The sequence below is a fragment of the Muntiacus reevesi genome, chromosome 8, assembly GCF_963930625.1.
Source record: "Muntiacus reevesi chromosome 8, mMunRee1.1, whole genome shotgun sequence".
In the NCBI taxonomy this organism is placed as follows: domain Eukaryota; kingdom Metazoa; phylum Chordata; class Mammalia; order Artiodactyla; family Cervidae; genus Muntiacus; species Muntiacus reevesi.
Window position 1 is genome coordinate 6,929,111 of NC_089256.1, and position 21,533 is coordinate 6,950,643.

General features: G+C 35.0%; 1 protein-coding gene across 4 annotated transcripts in view; it reads left to right on the top strand.

The window, feature by feature from the left end:
• Positions 1-21,533, top strand: part of XRN1 (5'-3' exoribonuclease 1) — a 114,271-nt gene that overhangs the window by 44,892 nt on the left and 47,846 nt on the right. For all 4 annotated transcript variants that reach the window (XM_065942913.1, XM_065942915.1, XM_065942914.1 and 1 more), the window contains exons 17-25: positions 261-381; positions 480-578; positions 4,450-4,553; positions 7,153-7,284; positions 10,168-10,330; positions 11,026-11,139; positions 15,392-15,490; positions 18,153-18,268; positions 18,756-18,902. In XM_065942913.1, the coding sequence (XP_065798985.1) occupies positions 261-381; positions 480-578; positions 4,450-4,553; positions 7,153-7,284; positions 10,168-10,330; positions 11,026-11,139; positions 15,392-15,490; positions 18,153-18,268; positions 18,756-18,902 (1,095 nt within the window). The remainder of the gene's footprint in view (positions 1-260; positions 382-479; positions 579-4,449; positions 4,554-7,152; positions 7,285-10,167; positions 10,331-11,025; positions 11,140-15,391; positions 15,491-18,152; positions 18,269-18,755; positions 18,903-21,533) is intronic.

A 21,533-nucleotide genomic window follows, 5' to 3' on the forward strand; every position in this document is an offset into this window, starting at 1 on the left:
TATATTTATGCATATATATATTATATGTATTTTTAAATAAATGGGAAAATTTCCACTCAGTATGTTACAGTCATCGTTGTGTCTGAGTTAGTAACAACGGAGAATCTGCTGCTGTATATTTTCTTTGTCTTAAAGGGCAAATTGTTATTCTCCTGTTTAAAAGCAAGGATAACTCTTGCAAAATACTGAAAGGATGCTGAAAAACTGTGATTGCTTGTAATGTATGAATTTTAAATCAAATACCTTTATTTATTTTCCAGGTATAAAATAATATCATTAGATGCTTGGCGTATAGATATAAGCAAGAACAAAATAACCAAGGTTGACCAGAAGGCATTATATTTCTGTGGATTTCCTACTTTGAAACACATCAAACACAAAGTCAGTGACTATTTAGTTCAGAATTTTTTTTACTTTATTGAAAGTGAAGTAATTATGGAAAAATAATTAAAAATTAAATTCTATGAATTCTTTTAAAGTTTTTTTTGAAGAAAAGTGGGGTTCAAGTATTCCAGCAAAGCAGTCGTGGAGAAAACATGATGTTGGAAATCTTAGTGAATGCTGAGTCAGATGAGCTTGTAAGTATTTTCTTTATTGTATATTATGCATAAAAGTGTTCTAGCTGCAACGTGTTTGCCAAAGCGGTATAACATGTAGGACTCCAGAAATTCACAGGAAATAAGGATAGAGTAAAGAAACATTTACACAGATTAAAGGATGTGTATAATTGTGACATAATGAGCAAAAAATTCTGGAAGAATTTTGAAAAGATGAGCTGTGTGAATTTAAGTTAAATACAGATCTATAGATGGGAATAGACTTAAGCAGGGTACTAATAGATTATCACAGAGGAAAAATGAGGGGAAGGGTATGCCAGTTGAAAAAAATAACATGAGTTGGAAATTATAGTCAAAAGTAAATGTGATAGTAACACATTATCTTTTTAACCTTTTTGTATGTCTGAAATTTTTAATACTTTTTCTTTTTTTAGAGTAAATGTGATGTATTTGAGGAGAAGGAATAGATAAACCTGACTGAAGCAGAGGACTTGTATTGGGAAATAGTAGAAGATAAGGTTGAAAAAACAGATTGAGGCCAGATTATGGAGGACCTTGAATACCAGGCTAAGGAATTTGGACTTATTTTTTCGTGACTGTTATCTTGAAATTGGTATTTTCATAAAAATTAATTTGGTAGCAGCATAATAGACTAAATTGCATAAAAGAGAAATGGAAGAAAATGGAAAAGCCTGTAAGTTGAGGTTGTGGTTATAGAAGCCTTAGATAATAAAGACATAAACTATGAAAGTGGTAATAGATCTAGATGAACAAGACTAAATTCACAAGTTCTGTCATTTGTTCAAAAATAGGGGATGCAAAGAAAAAGAAAATATTAACTATGACTGACTCTAAATATCAGACTAATCAATTGAAAAATAGTTAAACTGTTTATTGGAATAAAGAGGTTAAAATGGGAGAGGCACTTGTTTGAGTGGATAAATGATCAGTAATAGAATTTTAAGTTGGTCCTAGAACATTTATCTGGAGCTGCCCTGTCAGCCTTTCTTAGCAGGGTTCCACAAGAGATTTAAGCCCTAATGCCCTAAGTCATCCATTTGCTTATAAAAATTAAATTAGTTTTTATGCATTTGGAATAGTACTAGTTAAGTATCATCCTTAGGAGAATTGATAAAATCCCTAGTCAGATTGTTTTTTGTGTTCTGTGGTTCAGATGAAAAACTTTCAGTCAAGAAAGATGATTATACACAGTTGAATACATAGAGCTAAGGCTTGGAGGGCAATAGGGATATGCAGGTCATGAGCAGGGAAGTGATGGCTGGGGCCTTGGGGCTGACTTCCCTAATAAAAGGGAATTCTGAGGATTCAAGGCCTCATTGTAAAGAAATACAGGTATAAAGGGTAGAAAAGGAGCCAGTAAAAGTGACAGTGCTCAGAGAAGAAAGAGAATGATTCCCAAGTTAAGTAGTATCACAAAAGCATGAGTACATGGTACATGCAGTTCAAGAAGAGTGAAAACTAGGTCTGTAAATTAGACCTAGTGAATTAAACTAGGTCCTTTGGTCACCATTATTGGACTTTGAGAATTCCATTCCAGTAGGTTGTTGGAGGCAGAAGTCCAGTTCCTGAGTACTAGTCTGCAACTAGTTAGATGGAAAGCAAAGGAAGCAGATCTTAAGCCCCTAGTTCAGAAGTTTCTCATTGAAAAGGCTGGAAACATAGCTGTAGGTAAAGAAGAGGCAGCTTGTTAAGCAGAGCAGTAGAGCTGAAGAACAACGGAGGTCTTAAAGTCACTATGGAGGGAAGGGATGTGAAGAAATAAGGGATTTCCTGTAGGGCTTAAGTGAAAGGATTAATCTGGGCAAGTAGGATAACTTTTCCTCCACATGAAGGAAGTGTGGGAGAATGAAATTAGATATATAGAAAGGAAAAGTACAAGGGCGCCTAATTCTAATAATGTTGAAATTTGTTTTATCAGAATAGTCATTCTTTTATATGTTCACAGTAAGAAATGTCTACATATAATAAATAAAATAAAATTATCTCCCAAAGTCTAAAAATAGTCATCTCTAATTATTAAAGAAATATTTGCTTATAATGATCAAGTGTAATAAAAAGGGGATGAAAATTTATATTTCAACTTCAGTTTCTACTACAGAGTTGTTGTTGTCTAACCAATAGTAGTAATGTTTCCTTTTAAGAATTTTTATTTAAGATATTTTTCATACAGAATATTTATACAGTAACCAGTTGGTATCCATGGAGCATTGGTTCCAGGACTCTCAATTGATCCTAAAATCTAGTGGATGCTCAAGTCTCTTATATAAAATGGTGTTGCAGCTTCCTTGGTAAAGAATCCGTTAGCCAATGCAGGAGAAAGTGGGTTCAGTCCCTGATACAAGAAGATTCCACATGCCTGTGGAACAGCTACATCCATGTACCCCCCCCCCAAAAAAAAGCTATCACGTTTGCATATGACCTACATATATTCTCCCTTACACTTTAAATCATCTTTGTTGCCTATATTACCTAGTACAGTATAAATAATTATAAATGCAATTTGTATGCTATGTAAGTAGTTGCCAACATTTGGCAGATTCAAGTTTTGCTTTTTGAAACTTTCTGAAGTTGTTTTTTTTCCCCCAAAGTATTCTCCATCAGAGGTTAGTTGAGTCTGCAGATATGGAACCCATGGATACAAAAGGCTGACTGTACAGCATTTTATGGTTTACAAAGGTTTTTGTGCATATTATTTTATCCTTAAATGAATATTGTGAGATAGATGTTATAGCTTCTCACAAAAGAAAACTGAGACTCGGTGGGATTAAAGGATTTGCTTAACACTCTATAGCTGAAAAGAACTAGAACCCAATTTTGAACCCGTGGTTTCTAACTTGAGATAAGTCTAGTGTTCTTATTTAATCATACCAATCACAAATGAAATCACATTTCTTAGATTCTTTTTATGCTCTCTGATATGAAATAATGAATAATAGCTCTTTTCTAGACATCTGTGCTGTTCTTTTCACTTTTTTCAGTTCCCATGAGAAAAATAAACAGATAATCATGAGAATAATAGAATCATAGAATTTTACTACTGGATGGAATTTTGTAAAGCAACTAATCCAGCTCATTAGTTTTACAAATTAAAAAAAATTAAGGAGATTGAAAAGCAGACATTGGCTCAGCTAGTTAGAAGCAGAACTAAAAACCTGAGTTTCTTGGTGACAATATTTCTATTAATGCTGGCTATATCATGAGCAGTAATACTCACATTATAGGTTAGTGTTCTTTTGTTTGAAGTTACTGAAATCTGTTTTCTCACCAAGTAAAAAAATCAGTGGGCTACACATCACTAATAACTGCCAATGCCGTTGAAGAAATGAGGAGGCAAGCTTCCTAGTGTGATGTTTATACTGTTGAAAAGTGCTTAAGTTGGTCATAGTTCCCATCTAATAAGAGATTGGCAGAGGGGAAGGTTATATTGGTAAACTTCCACAGATTCATAATAAATTATAAAGAGTAAAAAAAGGCAGATAGGTAAAAACAACTTAAAACTATTTTTAAAAAAAAAGGAAAGGGGGAAAAAAACCAAAACTCTAAAGGAACAGAAATCCTTGAAAATGTACTAGAAAGAAAAAAAAAAAAGAGTAGTTAGCTTAAATAAAGGCACATCTTAAAGAAGAAAAATTTAAAAAACAAAATTTGACTGGATAGAATAATTAACTTGAAATAAAGCTGTGAAGAGCAGTTACTAGCAGGGAATAATTGGCTCGAGCGATCAAATATTTTTATATTACTAAGGTGGGGTTTTGTAGATTTTAAGTACACAGTTATAAACACAAATCAGTTTTTAATTATTTAATTTTGCCTCTGTAAAATTTTCTCTTGGACCTAAAACAATAATGAACTTTTCTGCTTTTACTTTAAGAGTGTAGAAAATATAGCTTCGTCAGTGCTTGGGAAGTCTGTCTTTGTTAATTGGCCTCATCTTGAAGAAGCTAGAGTTGTTGGTGTATCAGATGGAGAAACTAAGTAAGATTTTATTTGTAATTTGAAAGTGTGTGTATGCTTTGCTATTTGATGGCGTTTATTCATACATTTTGGAGAAGGAAATGGCAACCCACTCCAGTATTCTTGCCTAGAGAATCCTGTGGACAGAGGAGCCTGGTGGGCTGTTGTCCATAGGGTCGCACAGAATCAGACACGACTAAAGCAACTTAGCATGCATGCATGCCTTAGCGAAGGAAATGGCAGCCCACTCCAGTATTCTTGCCTGGAGAATCCCATTGACAGAGGAGCCTGGTGGGCTGGGCTGCCATCTATGGGGTCACACAGAGTCAGACACAACTGAAGCGACTTAGCAGCAGCAGCAGGATTCGTACATTTTAACTGATACAATATGTGTAAAATATTTACACTCTATAGTGGAAATGAAAGTTCTCTAATCACACACTTCAAGTTCAACCACTGTTGACAGTTTATTGTACATCCCTTGAGATGCATATATTTTAGATGCATATATTATTTTTACCCTTTTGCCTTCTTTTCCTTTTAATAGCTTGAAAGTTCCATAGCCTAATTCTTTCCTACCAGTTGTCATTGTTAGCAAATATATTTATTTCTGACAAGATTGAATATCAAAAAAGGTAAAGGTAACTTTACCTTTTCCATACCCTTCCCAGGTTTCATTTAAATAATATGTAATTTTTAAAACACATATCTTCTATTCTAAAGACAATTTCTTAACACTTTATTAAATTTCACAATTATTTTATCAGTGAGTATTTAGACAATCTATTCTTTGGCATCTTTTATGTTTATTTCATGTAAACTGGGCCTGACATCTTGTTCTTTTATTTTTCATGTCTAAAACTTCCTAAAGTAATTTTTTTTCCAGAGAAAATGTAAGGATGTTAATGCTTTCTGGATTATTACTTATCCAAAAGATTTTTTGTGTTGTTTTTCCCCCACATAGGTTTAGAATTAGAAGCCTAATCTTTTTCCTCAAATCTCTGCAAACATATCTCAGTTTGTCTTATCATTTAATTTTGTTGGTGAGAAGTCAACGCTAATATGAATCTTGAGGATTCTTTTTTAATCACCAGAATTCACTTCCCCTGCCTTTTTGTTGAAGTTTAGTTTTTTATTAGTTGTTTTTTTTTTTTTAATGGATCATGCTTTTGGTTTAAGCACTCTTCACCTAACCCTAAGTCCCAAAGATTATCTTGAAATTTTTTTATAGTTTTTCCTCCTTTTGCACTTAAATCCATGATCTATTTTGTATCAATTTTTATATAAGGTATAAGGTCAAGTTTCATATGTTTACCTATGTATATTGAATTGCTTGCTCTAGCACTGTTTGTTGAAAAAACTCTCCTTCCTCCATTAGATTGCTTTTACATCTTTGTCAAAAATAAGTTGAGCATATTTGTATGGATCTACATTGTGGGTTTTCCATTTTGTTCCATTTGTCTCTGTGTCTGTTTTTTATGCCAGCACCACATTGTGTTGTTACTGTAGCTATGTAGTGAGTCTTAACCTTAGGTAGAGGATTCCTTCCACCATTTTTTTACTTTTCAAAATTATTTAAGATATTTTTGGTCCTTTGCCTTTCCATATATATTTTAGAATTTTTTTAATATCTATAAAAAATCTTTGAGAGATTTTGATAGGAATTGTATTAAACTTATAATTTGGGGAGATTTGACATCTTTGTTGAATTTTCTGATCTGAATGAATCTCCTTTTATCGCTCCATTTATTTTAATCTTTGATTTCTTTTATCGCTATTTTGTTTTTTCAGCATACTGAACCTGTACATATCTTGTTAGATTTATACCTACATAAGTATTTAAAATTTTTGAAGCACCTATAAATGGTATTGGGCTTCCCAGATGGATCAGTGATAAAGAATGCGCCTAAAGTGCAGGAGATGTAGGTTCAATCCCTGGGTCAGGCCGATCCCCTTGAGAAGGGAATGGCTACCCATTCCAGTATTCTTGCCTGGAGAGTTCCATGGACAGAGGAGCCTGGCAGGCTGCCGTCTATGAGGTTGAAAAAGTCGGACATGACCATAGATAGTATTATATTTTAAGATTCCATTTCCCCTGCTAGTATACAGAAATGTAATTGATCCTGTATATTAATTTTTTATCCTAAGACCTAGCTAAACTTACTTTCCTGCCTTTTTTTCTTAGAGTTCAGGTCAGTTATTTTGTAGAATTCTGAATTTACGTAGTTGTTTCCTATTAGTGTCATTTAAATTGGTTCTCCATCCCACGTATTTCCTGTAAACTGGGAATTAGGTATGGTGGCTTGATTAGGATCAAGTTAAACTTTTTTTAGCAAAAATATTGTATTGAATTTGAGAGTATTAATTCTTTAAAAATTTGTATTTTATTATGTATTTTAATTTCTTAAAGAGAAAGAATACTATTTGTTTTTAAATTTTGATTAAAATATTTTACAAGTCCTTGTTCTGAAATTCCTTTTGCAGTTTTAAAAAAGGAGGCTTTTTTTTTTCTTTCTATTATACCATGTAGAAATCTTTTCACTTTGAAGACTCACACTACTGGAACTCTATGTTAAACCACAAATTTGGGGGTAATTTAATTTTTATTTTAATTTTCAAGGTTTTACTTGGAAGAACCTCCAGGAACACAGAAGCTTTATTTGGGAAGAACTGCACCACCGTCTAAAGTGGTCCATCTCGGCGACAAAGAACAATGTAATTGGACAAAGGAAGTACAAGGAATTTCAGAATAGTGAGTATTATAAATAGTATTTAATGTCATTGAACTAGAATGTGGTGGTCTAGTGTACTTATTCTTTAACTGATTTTTCACTTAACACTGTGGTTACTCTGAATACTGAGTGCATCTTCATTTTATATATTAAAAAAGTAATGAGTTCTAATTTAAAATAAAATCTAATTAGCAGCAGTTACAACCTTGTCCAGTTTGTCAGTAAAATACTTCACGATGTACCAAAAAATAAAGGAAGGAAGGAAGGAAAGACATAATCACTTACCCTAGGAATACACAGTTACTAAGTTGCCTGAATTTGAGCATTAATTTAACTAACCACAAGGTCATAAATTTCTTGCCCACATGTAAGTAATAAGAATAAGACGGAATACTCTCCTTTGTTTTTCACCCTTCCCTCCTCCCTACTCTTCTGTCTTCCATATATCCAAACCCTTTATGCCCCTGAATTCAGAAATGTAAGTTCTGTACCAACTAAGTATTGAAGAAGCTAGCGCTGAATTTTCAGGATGCTTTGTGTCCCGTGAGCCCACTTTAATAGTACTTCTCTTTTTTCATCCAAACACTGGAATTCCCTAAATCAAGATAGAGTAATAGAAACTGGCAGTGGCACATAAAGTGTTGTTATAAATGTATATCCATCAGTCCTGTTTAAACTGTAATAGCATCTACTGATAAATGAGAACTCAAGAAGATATCTCTTCTGTAATTTAAGAGCTAATACCAGGCCATAATATCCTTATTCTAAAATTATTAAACAGGAAAAATTTTAAATGACCATGAAAAGCTATCCAGCATAAAAGGAGATAAACATAGCTGTTAGAGGGAAAAGTAGAGCATTTTTTGCCTCCCAGTAGTATAAGTTAAATACCCTTGTCATAGCTCACATTATTCTGAATTATCTTTTATAGCACATAAATAGAATCATTTTTTTAAAATTTTTTATTTTTCAGTGGGTTTTGTCATACATTGATATGAATCAGCCATAGAGTTACACGTATTCCCCATCCCGATCCCCCATCCCACCTCCCTCTGCACCCGACTCCTCTGGGTCCTCCCAGCCCACCAGGCCCGAGCACTCATCTCATGCATCCCACCTGGGCTGGTGATCTGTTTCACCATAGATAATATACATGCTGTTCTTTCGAAACATCCCACCCTCACCTTCTCCCACAGAGTCAAAAGTCTGTTCTGTACTTCTGCGTCTCTTTTTCTGTTTTGCATATAGGGTTATCGTTACCATCTTTCTAAATTCCATATATATGTGCTAGTATGCTGTAATGTTCTTTATCTTTCTGGCTTACTTCACTCTGTATAATGGGCTCCAACTTCATCCATCTCATTAGAACTGATTCAAATGAATTCTTTTTAACGGCTGAGTAATATTCCATGGTGTATATGTACCACAGCTTCCTTATCCATTCGTCTGCTGATGGGCATCTAGGTTGCTTCCATGTCCTGGCTATTATAAACAGTGCTGCGATGAACATTGGGGTGCACGTGTCTCTTTCAGATCTGGATTCCTCAGTGTGTATGACCCGAAGTGGGATTGCTGGGTCATATGGCAGTTCTTATAGCACATAAATAGAATCATATTAATAGATTTATGAGTGTGATTACTCTAATGATTCTTTTCATGGATAGTATGCTCCATAAGGATAGGGAACACATCTGGTTTTTTTTACCATAATTTAAATTTTGCTATAGAAAATATATATAGTAATGTTATTAAACTATGTACTATGTAGGTAACTATAATACATATTATATAATACATATGTTTAAGTATAAGCATGTATACAAAAATTAAAATTGTGATTTTCATAATTAGTTCAGTAGGTGTTCTAAGTATAAATATGGGCATACTGAAGACTGAATCAGTGAGCTAAAAGATCAAGCTGAGAAAGGATCAGCAAACTTTTTCTGTAAAGGCTGGAGAGTAAATACTTTAGACTTTGTGGATTTTATGGTTTTTGTTACAACTACTCAACTCTGTTGTTGTATCACAAAAGCAGCCATTGACATTAAATAAATAAATGAATAAAATTTATTTATAACAACAGGAAGCAGTCTGAATTTGGCCCATGGCCATAGCTTGCCAACCCCTGGTTTAGACTGAAAAGACCCACTGAATGCCTCTCCCAGTCAGTCTCTATTTCCTGTCTTTTTGGATTCACCTGTTCTGGATATTTCATATAAATGGAATCACATAATATGTGACCTTTTCTATCTGGCTGATTTCACATAGCATGTTTAAGGGGTTCATACACATTGTAGTATATATCAGTACTTACTTCTTTTTATGGCCAAATATTTCATTTTATGTATGTGTCACCTTTTGTTTATGCGTTCATCTTTTGGTGGACATATGGTTTCTTTCCACCCTTTTGCTATTGTGAATAGCGCTGCTATGAGCATTGGTCTATAAATATTTAGAACTGTTTCCAGTTCTTTGGTTATATACCTAGAAGTGAAATTGCTGGGCTGTTTAGCAGTTCTGTGTTTAACTTTCTGAGGAACTGTCAAAACTGTTTTCCACAGTGGCTGCACCATTTTACACTCCCATCAGCAGTGTACAAGTGTTTCAGTTTCTCCATATCCTTTCCACCATTCTTGTTTTTGCTGCTTTTTGTTAGAGCCAGCCGAGTGGGTATGAAACGTGGGAGTTTCTTATAACTCTCTGAGTTCTTATTTAATCTTACAGACTTTGGGAAGGGTAGCCACAGAATAGTGTAAAAAGTCTTATTAGGTACTCAGAACTACTAGCACATTTATTTAAAATTTATTTATGCATTTGATTATGAGTTGGTGGTTTGATGTTGACTATCATTATAGAATGTATATACACTCATACACAACTTTCTTTTTCATTTCTTCTTTGAGCTACCTGAGAAGAAAAGGAATAATAATAAATGAAACATCTGCAGTTGTATATGGTCAGTTACTCACAGGTCGTAAATATCAAATAAATCAAAATGGAGAAGTCCGTCTAGAGAAACAGTGGTCAAAACAAGTTCTTCCATTTGTTTATCAAACCATTGTCAAAGTAAGTCTCCATCAGGTCTCCATCCTATCTTAATGTACACTGTTGTACACTGTATAAAAAAAGACTAAATCATATTAATATGCAGCAATATATAATTGATATTGTTATTTAATGTAATTTGCAAGATACTATGGTCTTTAAAAGGATTATAACATGCTCAGGTACTCATTCTGGGTATGTCTAGGAAACTTGTCTTTTGTATTTATTTATTTTTATCCTCAAAAAAAATCTTGCTTTAAGTAAACTAGTACATTTATTGCTATTGTGTTTGTGATCTTAGATGTTGTGAGGGGACCAAGTTTTCTAAAAGCATGTAGCAATAATGTAATTTGGGGGAAATAGTGTAGCATAGTGAGTAAGAGCACCGACTGAGTTTCTTTCTTAGCTGTATAACCTAAGACAAGATCACCTCTTCCCATGCTTTAGTTTCCTCATCTATAGCGTGGGTCTAGTAATGGTCTTTGCTACAGAGAGTTGTCTTGAGGATGAAGTGAGCTAATAAATGTGTGAAGTACCTAGAAGAGTGGCTGGCATATAAGGAGATAAAATTTCATTTCTAGTATTGTTACGTAGAAAATCTTTACATTTGACATTTGTAGACCACATAGTCATAATCTCATAGGACAAAAATCTTGATATGCAATCTACAGAAATTTTGACCATGATGACTCACTTTTATGCTTCATTCTACATAGGACATCCGAGCTTTTGACTCCCGTTTCTCCAGTATAAAAACACTGGGCGACTTGTTTCCTCCTAGGAGTATGGTCTTTATGCTGGGGACACCCTACTATGGGTGTGCTGGAGAGGTTAGTTTCTGTTATTATTACTGACTAAAATTCTTCCTGGTTTCAAGTTCATACAATTATTTAACTTCTCTTCATTTAGATGTAAAGTGAAAATGTAATACTGAAGGGGAAAAATAAGAAAAAATTTATTCATCTAATTTATAAGCACAGTATTTGGCTGTATATTTTTAGTGTTGAGCACATTGAGATCAGGAGGTGATGGAAAAAGAATTCAGATTCTGATCTCTTTTTTTGTAGATTTATTTATTGTGGTAGTATCCATGAGGCAGTTCTGAAATTATTTTAGATGTATTATTGTGTATTTTAGATGTAAATTATGATGAATTTATATACATGTTGATGTTTTGGGGAACTCCACCTCTCACATGAGAAGAGGTACATGCATGTATAGAACAGGAAAATGCAAGGAAGAACGTGTGAGGAAAGATTAAAATTGGAGGTAGTAATGTGAACTCATGATTACTAAAATACCTTTAAAGGTTTATAGGTATGTATATCGGCACGTGTGTGTATATGTCTGTGTGTGTGTATTTGTAGATGCATAAATGTATATGTCTCCACACATAGATATATTTTCTGGCTCTATTTGCTTTAAGAATTGGAGCAAAGACACCGTGGTACCATGTAACATGTTGATCTTGATCTCTAACACCATATCCCAATAAAAGGAATGAGGCTTCTCAAAGAAAAGGCTGAATACAGGGCTGGGGCAGAATAAGTTCAAGATGAGCCTAGAACCTCTAGTTATGTGGGAAAGTAAGAAAGTATTCACAAGAATGATGTGAGCATATCACACAAACACAGGAACCAGGTTGAAGAGCCTCCAACTGGCCAAATGTGGGACTGTTTAAGTACTAAACTAATCGAGTACATGTTAATTATAAAACATTAGGAATGCATGATTCCATAATGATAAGAAATAGATAAATGAGGAGGGGAAGAGCTTTTGCTTCTAGTATTATTTCAAGGATAATTGTGGAGGGAGTGAAGGAGTTCGAAAACCACCATTTAATACGCATTGTGATTCAGGTTAGATCAGGCGACAGTCATTGGAAGATAAATCTAAGGGGAGCCTTTGATCCAGGAGCAAGATATTTTCATGGTCTTAGAAAATGTCTCCCCATAGGTTGTTTATTTATTTGCAGGGAAAACAAAAAACTATCATTGTATAATTAAGAAGTTGAGCAACATCTTGATTATATGATTAATATTAATATCATTGAGGGGCAGATGAATATTCTGTACCTCCAGACGGGGTAGCCTACAAAGGACGTGTTCTCTGTGTACTCTTCTGGCTGAGAATATATAACACTAACCTAATCACAAAAAAGCACTAGAAAAATCCAAATTGTAGAACTTTTTTTTAAAACACAGAGTGGAGAGGGAGGAATGAAATGTATTCTTTGAAAGGTTAGTGTATAAAAGGCACTCTGGGTAAATTCTAGATTAAAGGAGGCTAAAGAGATATGACAAAAAATGCAATATCTGATCCTTGCTTGGTCCTGTAGTAGAGGGAGAAAAAGACTTTTCTTTAAATATAGTCATTTTTAGGTCAACAGACAAAATTGATATCCAGGCAGTAGATTAAAGTATTTGTTGTAAGTTTATGTACTTGATAACTATACTATGGTAATATAATAAAATATCCTTATTTACCAAAATATTTAGTGGTTACAGGTGTGATGTATTTAATACACTCTCGGAAATTTCCAAAAAGTAATTATGTACATTTCATGCAAAGATGAGTTCAATAAAGGACAGAAATGGTATGGACCTAAAGAAGCAGAAGATATTAAGAAGAGGTGGCAAGAATACACAGAAGAACTGTACAAAAAAGATCTTCACAACCCAGATAATCACAATGGTGTGATAGCTCACCTAGAGCCAGACATCCTGGAATGTGAAGTCAAGCGGGCCTTAGAAAGCATCACTATGAACAAAGCTAGTGGAGGTGATGGAATTCCAGTTGAGCTACTTCAAATGCTGAAAGATGATGCTGTGAAAGTGCTGCACTCAATATGCCAGCAAATTTGGAAAACTCAGCAGTGGCCACAGGACTGGAAAAGGTCAGTTTTCATTCCAATCCCTAAGAAAGGCAATGCCAAAGAATGCTCAGACTACCACACAATTGCACTCATCTCACATGCTAGTAAAGCAATGCTCAAAATTCTCCAAGCCAGTCTTCAGCAATACGTGAACTGTGAACTTCCAGATGTTCAAGCTAGTTTTAGAAAAGGCAGAGGAACCAGAGATCAAATTGCCAATATCCACTGGATCATCAAAAAAGCCAGAGAGTTCCAGAAAAACATCTATTTCTGCTTTATTGACTATGCCAAAGCCTTTGACTGTGTGGATCACAATAAACTGTGGAAAATTCTGAAAGATATGGGCATACCAGACCACCTGACCTGCCTTTTGAGAAACCTGTATGCAGGTCAGGAAGCAACAGTTGGAACTGGACATGGAACAACAGACTGCTTCCATATAGGAAAAGGAGTATGTCAGGGCTGTATATTGTCACCCTGCTTATTTAACTTATACGCAGAGTACATCATGAGAAACGCTGGGCTGGATGAAGCACAAGCTGGAATCAAGATTGCCAGGAGAAATACCAATAACCTCAGATATGCAGATGACACCACCCATATGGCAGAAAGTAAAGAGGAACTAAAAAGCCTCTTGATGAAAGTGAAAGAGGAGAGTGCAAAAGTTGGCTTAAAGCTCAACATTCAGAAAACTAAGATCATGGCATCTGGTCCCATCACTTCATGGGAAATAGATGGGGAAACAGTGGAAACAGTGTCAGACTTTATTTTGGGGGGCTCCAAAATCACTGCAGATGGTGATTGCAGCCATGAAATTAAAAGACGCTTACTCCTTGGAAGGAAAGTTATGACCAACCTAGACAGCATATTAAAAAGCAGAGACATTACTTTGCCAACAAAGGTCCGTTTAGTCAAGGCTGTGGTTTTTCCAGTGGTCATGTTTGGATGTGAGAGTTGGACTGTAAAGAAAGCTGAGGAATTGATGCTTTTGAACTGTATTGTTGGAGAAGCCTCTTGAGAGTCCCTTGGACTGCAAGGAGATCCAACCAGTCCATCCTAAAGGAGATCAGTCCTGGGTGTTCATTGGAAGGACTGATGTTGAAGCTGAAACTCCAATACTTTGGCTACCTCATGCGAAGAGTTGATTCATTGGAAATGATGCTGGGAGGGATTGGGGGCAGGAGAAGGGGACGACAGAGGATGAGATGACTGGATGGCATGACCAACTCGATGGACATGAGTTTGAGTGGACTCCTAGAGTTGGTGATGGACAGGGAGACCTGGCATACTGCAATTCATGGGGTCGCAAAGAGTCGGACACGACTGAGCAACTGAACTGAACTGAAATATACACATGGTGAAAGTGTTCGTCACTTAGTTATGTCCAACTCTGCAACCTCTTGGACTGTATATAGCCTGCAGGCTCCTCTGTCCATGGAATTCTCCAGGCAAGAATGCTGGAGTGATTTGCCATTCCCTTCTCTAAGGGATCTTCCTGATCCAAGTGTCTCCTGCATTGCAGGCAGATTCCCTACCATGAACCACCAGGGAAACCCATATATGATATATATAATACACCCTCAGAAATTTCCAGAAAATAATTATGTGTATGTAAATACACACATGGGGGCTTCCTGGTGACTCAGGAGTAAAGAATCCTCCTGCCAAGCAGGAGACCTGGGTTCTATTCCTGGGTCAGGAACATCCCCTGGAGAAAGAAATGGCAACCCACTCCAGTATTCTGGTCTTGGAAATCCCATGGACAGAGGAGCCTGGTTGGGCTACAGTCCTTGGGGTCACAAAGAGTTGGACACAACTTAATGACTGAGTATGGAAACACACAAATACACATAGAGCACAAATGTTAGTAAAATGCTGATAATTAGGTGAATCTGGGTAAATGTTCTTCGACTTATTATTTTTGCAACTTTTTGGTAGTTGGAACTTATTTGCAAATTGAAGTTAGTTTTTTGTGTTTTTTTTTTTTTTTAATAAAAAGACTGGTTAACAACTGGTTAAAGCAAAGTACAGTGACTCAAATTTATAATATAAGCACATTCACTTATAAGTTCCAAGAAAATTTCCACTATCCACCTTGTTTTACTGTATTTCAGAAATAATAAACTGTTCAAATAAGTAGAAGAATAAGTAAATAAAATGTAATGAAAGAGACTCAAATATATTGTGATTTTTTTTTTCACTCTAAGGTTCAGGATTCAGGGGATGTGATTACAGAAGGCAGAATTCGTGTGGTTTTCAGCATTCCATGTGAACCCAATCTTGATGCTTTAATACAGAACCAGCATGTGAGTATGATAGTCCATATTGTTTAATTTAGAATTAACTTTTAAAATGTTAGAAGGATATTTTTGGTACTTCCTTTGAGTTATTGCAAATGTTTTATTTAACACTGATTAAATTCTTTCACAGTTGCCTGTAGTATTTTTTAGAAATAAGTATGGCATCTGTGCTCAAAACTTCATGCAGATCTTTGGGGTGAAAAAAAACTGCTGAAATCCTATTATTAATCTGTAATAGTTGTTATGGGTTATTTTGTTCAAGCTTGTAAGTGGCTCATTGATTAGTATACCTTCTGGGAATAGACCCGTTTTTTAAAGCTTTTCATAGTTAAAGCCTGAACTTTTGGTTACAAGTGACAAATGACTTTCTTGCAAAGGTTATGCATCTCTATTCAGCTAAAGATGAACAGTCGCTGGACAAAATTAGAAACTGCATTTAAGTTCATGACATTCTTTTATTTTTCCCTTTTAAAATAAGGTGATAATCCTGATATCTGTCATTTGTTCATACTGATTGATTAGATAATTAACTTGACTGAAATTAATTCACATTTAGCCAACTGTTGCTACTTATATTTTATTTTCACTAGTGATAAAATCTAAAACTTTATTTCCTAAGAAATGAATTTAAGGCGTTAGTTATCAGCATACACATGAGGAACCTTTATGAAGAGCAGAGAAGACCCTAAAATCCTGCCATGGGGTCTCTTTTGGAGAAATAATTCAGAAGTCGTAGTCAGGAAATCAGGAAAGTGAACCTTTAAATGAAGAAGCTAGACCTTTGTTTGAGAGTCAGTGGAGGTAGAACTTGTGTTGCTTCATCCTTGGCTTTTTCTAGATCTGAAACAGCCCGCCCAGTTCTAAGGGTACAGGCATGCCTTCTCCAGTATATTTTCTTTCTCTTTACATGCCTTCTTTAACTTTCACTCAAACCTTTTCTTTTTCTACTTCTTATTTTACATATACTAGGATATTTATGGTGATTTAATTAATTTTAACCATACTATAACCCAGCATTTTTCAAAAGGAGTACTAATTCTTTTCTTGAGTGGGTCAACTGTGTGTTAAAGAGAACTGCCCTGTATATGCCAGGACAGTTGGCATCCTTGGTCCCTGGACACTAAGTACTTTGTAGCCTGTGTCATTAGTTGTTGTTCAAATGCTTATTCAAAAAGCAGTACGATCTCTGATAGAGAACTACTGCCTTAATGCTTTCTTTCTATTCTGGAAAGCATTACTTGATTTGTTTGTATTATTTCTAAATCTGATAATGATTTGATGGAAAAATTGCATTCTTTACTAGCATATTAATGTATTGTGATAGTGACTTTGTGGGGCTTCCCTAGTAGCTCAGTTGGTAAAGAATCTGCCTGCAATGCAGGAGACCCTGGTTCGATTCATGGGTTGGGAAGATCTGCTGGAGAAGGGATAGGCTGCCCACTCCAGTATTCTTGGGCTTCCCTGGTGGCTCAGCTGGTTAAGAATCCGCCTACAATGCAGGAGACCTGGGTTCGATCCCTGGGTTGTGAGGATTCCCTGGAGAAGGGAAAGGCTACCCACTCCAGTATTCTGGCCTGGAGAATTCCAAGGATTGTATATAGTCCATGGGGTCACAAAGAGTGAACACAACTGAGTGACTTTTTTAAAAAAAGTGACTCTATGTCTCAAGTGCCTAAAGAGTTTGTTCATTTAGGGGTCATTATAGACATGATCATTAAGAAAAATAATGGTGGAAAATAATTCCTTAACAAATCCCTGGAAATTTCACTTTACTGATGATAAACTATCCTTATATTCCCATGAAATAAGAATTTAAAATAATTATATAATTTATTAATAAATATAGCATTTATTGTATTTATATATTCATTTACAAGAATATAGTATATGAAATTTATATAAAATAAGTATGTGTGTATTATTGCACACATGATGTTAGTATGTTATAGCTTACCCACGTTGGTACTGAATGTGTGAGTAATTTGCCTCCTGGTTAAAAATTATATGATCTGATACTTCTTTTTAATTTGATTATCTTCATAGTTTCTTCCCCTAAATACATAAATAAAGGTTACATTTCATTGACTGAATTATATTAATGATGCTATTATGAGCCTCTACATACTTGTTATTTTCACATGACAATTAAAAATTAGGAGAAATAAATGTTACATTTATCCACATATGAAGGGCACTCAGTCTTGCTCAGTAGCAACTATTTTGATGACATACTCATGTTTTAATTCAGTGTTGTAATTATCAAGACCTCATTTTGTCCCTGGTACTTTACCGGGTCCTTCTTAGAATATGAAAAGTAATTTTTTAAAATTAGTTCTCACCTATAGAACTTGCCATTTAGTACTTACAGTAGAGTTTATGTCTTGAGACAGTTTCACAAACTGTGTTATTTCCTCCCCCTTTCATTCATCCTTGGGAATCCTGTCCTTTAAGGATAGAAAAGAGCAGAAAAATTCTACCTAGAAATCCTCTTTAAAAAAAGCTGGGGGTAGGGTGGGAAAATAGGTCACTTACTTTTAAAAAAATCTTTTCATTGCCACAATCCAAAATGTTAGTGGTGTCTTGATTGTCTCCAGATTTTAAAGGTAAAGATATACTGCTTTAATGCATTTTGTTTCCATAATTGACTTTTTTGTTTTTATATTTAAAGAAATATTCTATAAAGTACAACCCAGGATATGTGTTGGCCAGTCGCCTTGGAGTGAGTGGATACCTTGTTTCAAGGTTTACAGGAAGTATTTTTATTGGAAGAGGATCTAGGAGAAAGTAAGTTTATGTTAGAGAAATTTACTTAAAGTGGCAGAAAAAAATGATAAAAATAAAATGGTTAATATTTCAGTATTTATTTTCTCTTATTGCTTTGAATTTTCCTTAAAAATTACGTATAAATCCTCTGATGGTGATCTTTCATCTAAATGGCACGTGCTGTAGGTGGTTGGAAAGACAGTTCTTATTTTTAGCAGCTAACAAATTGAACCTTGAAAAAAGGTATCAGAAGGTGTGTGTGAATCTCATAATATATTTCCCTGAATTTTCCTATTTCATTCTCCTCTCTAATTATATAATCTATTTATATGCTTTGATAACTTGGGTTTTGAAGCCTTTCCTCTAGTTTTTCTACTTCTACTACTTTGGAAATAACCATGATAGCTAAAACATAGAAAACTTTTCTAAAAATTGAAAGCAAGCTTTGTATTCTTTGAACAAAATTTTAAAACTTTTGTGTGTATGTGTGTGTGTGGTTTAAATTCAGCCCTCATGGAGACCATAAAGCAAATGTGGGTTTGAATCTCAAATTCAACAAAAAAAATGAGGAGGTACCTGGATATACTAAGAAAGTTGGAAACGAATGGATGTATTCATCTGCGGCAGAACAGCTTCTTGCAGAGTACTTGGAGAGGTAAGTTCCTATGGCAGGATCCTACGAGGCATCCAAAAACATAAGAATGTGGTAAGGATTTTCCCTTGCTGATAAGGAAAGTGTTTCCTTTAGTAAAACATGATACATATAAATTAATTTAATGTCATGGAGTGTTATAGACATTAACTAAAATAGAGTGGGAAAATACTGTACTTAAATTATTCATAGTGAAAAAGGATAATGAGAATTTAATTTTTAATTAAAAATTTCCTTAATTTACTGTCATAAATTTTTTACTAGTCTAAATGTCTGTGTCAGTAGTAATAAAATTAATATGTATAAACACAACAACCCTTGGCATAGTGAATTTTCTTAAAACTCCAGCTGGACAGTCGATTACTATCCTAGAATTATTGATTTTTATTACTGAAATAGTCTGAGAAATCAAAAGGTCTCAACTCCTCATTATAAAAGTGAGAAATCTGAGTACCAGGATTTACTGATTTTACTCAGTGTCAAAGATTTACAGGAAATATCTCTTATTTCTGTTAAATGATTGAATGTTCTCTCCATTGTTTCACTGATTTCTCTCTCATATTTGAGAATCATTAGTTTTCTAGGGCTGCTTTGCCAAAGTACCACAAACTGCGTGGCTTAAAATGACAAGAATTTATTGTCTCACAGTTCTGGAGACCAGAGTCCAAAATCAAGGTGTTGATAGGGCCATACCTCCCCTGGAGGTGCTAGGGAAGGAACTGTCCATGCCTCCCCCCTAGCTTCTTGTAGCCTCACAAGTTTTGTTCCTTAGCCTGTAGCTGTATTACCCCAATCCTCCGTCTTCACATGGTTTTTCTCCCTATGTGTCTTAATACCATCTTTTTCTTTTAATTTTACTGGAGTGCACTTGATTTACAGCATTGTCTTTCAGGTGTACAGCAAAGTGATTCAGTTATATTAAAACATATATATATTCATTCTTTTTTACATTCTTTTCCCTTACAGGTTATCACAGAACATTGACTAGTGTTCCTTGTGCTATATAATATGTCCTTGTTGGTTATGCATGCATGCTGAGTCACTTGAGTTGTGTCCAACTCTGTGCGACCCTATGAACTCTAGCCTGCCAGGCTGCTCTGTCCTTGTTGGTTATCTATCTTACATATGGTAGTGTATGTGTGTTCATCCCAAGCTCCTGATTTATCCCTGTCCCCCACGTTTCCCCATTGGTAATCAATAAGTTTGTTTTTGAAAGTCTGTTTCTGTTTTGTACATTTATATAGTGTACAAATACATAAGTTCATTTGTATCATTTTTTTAAAATTAGATTCCACATATGAATGATACCATATTATATTTGTCTTTCTCTGTCTGATTTCACTTAGTATGATAATCTAGGTCCATGCATGTTGCTGTAAGTGGCATTATTTCATACCTTTTTATGGCTGAATAATATTCCATTGAATATATGTATACATCTTCTTTATCCACTGTTCTGCCGATGGACATTTCTGTTGCTTCCCTGTCTTGGCTGTTGTAAATTAATAGTGCTGCAGTGAACATTAGGGTGCGTTTATCTTTTTGGATTATGTTTTTCCTAAGATACTGGCCCAGGAGTGAGATTGCTGGAGCCGATAGTAATTCTGTTTTCAGTCTTTCGTGGAACCTCCATACTGTTTGCCATAGTGGCTGTATCAATTAACGTTCCCACCAGCAGTGTAGGAGGGCCCCCTTTCTCCACACTCTCTCTAGCACTGTAGGACATATTTTCATGTACCTTTTGGCCATCTGTGTGTCCTCTTTGGAGAAATGTCTATTTCTCATAGATCTGCCCATTTTTTGATTGAGTAGTTTGTTTTTCTAACATAGAGCTATGTAAACTTTTTGTGTATTTAAGAGATTAATCCTTTGTCAGTCACTTTGTTTGCAAATATTTTCTCCCATTCTGTGGGTTATCTTTTTGTTTGGTCTGTGGTTTCCTTTGCTACATATCATCTTTCCTTTGTGTCTATCTCTTTGTCCAAATTTCCCCTTTTATAAGAACACTGGTCATATTGGATTGGGGCTTATCCTAATGACATTTAGTTTGATTACTTTTTTTAAAACCCTACTTCATGTATTCAATATCCTGTGATAAACCATAATGGAAATGAATATAAAAGAATGTATGTAGGGACTTCCCTGATAGCTGAGTGGCTAAGACTTCAGGCTTCCAATGGAAGGGGCTCAGGTTCGCTCCCTGGTCAGGGAACTAGATCCCAGCATACCTCAACTAAGCGTTCACATGCCACAACCTAAGACCCTGCCTGCCGCAACAAGACCCGGAATGGCCAAATAAATAATTTAAAAAAAAAAAAAAAGAATGTATGTATGTTTATAACTAAGTCACTTTGCAGCAGAGATTGGTACAACATTGTAAATCAACTGTACTTCAGTTTTTTTTTTTTAAGACATTAAAAAAAAAAAACCCTACCTCACAGTAAAGTCACATTCTGAGGTACTAGGAGTTGAAACTTCAACTCTTATTTGAGAGGGATGGAGGGGATACATTTCAACCAAATTACCATCTGAAAATTTAGATTATTTCTTCCATTTACCTCCACATTTCTTTTATTTAGCCTGCTTTTTCTTGACTTTTCAACTTGAAAAGTTGCAGGTAGCTTCCTGAGAAAG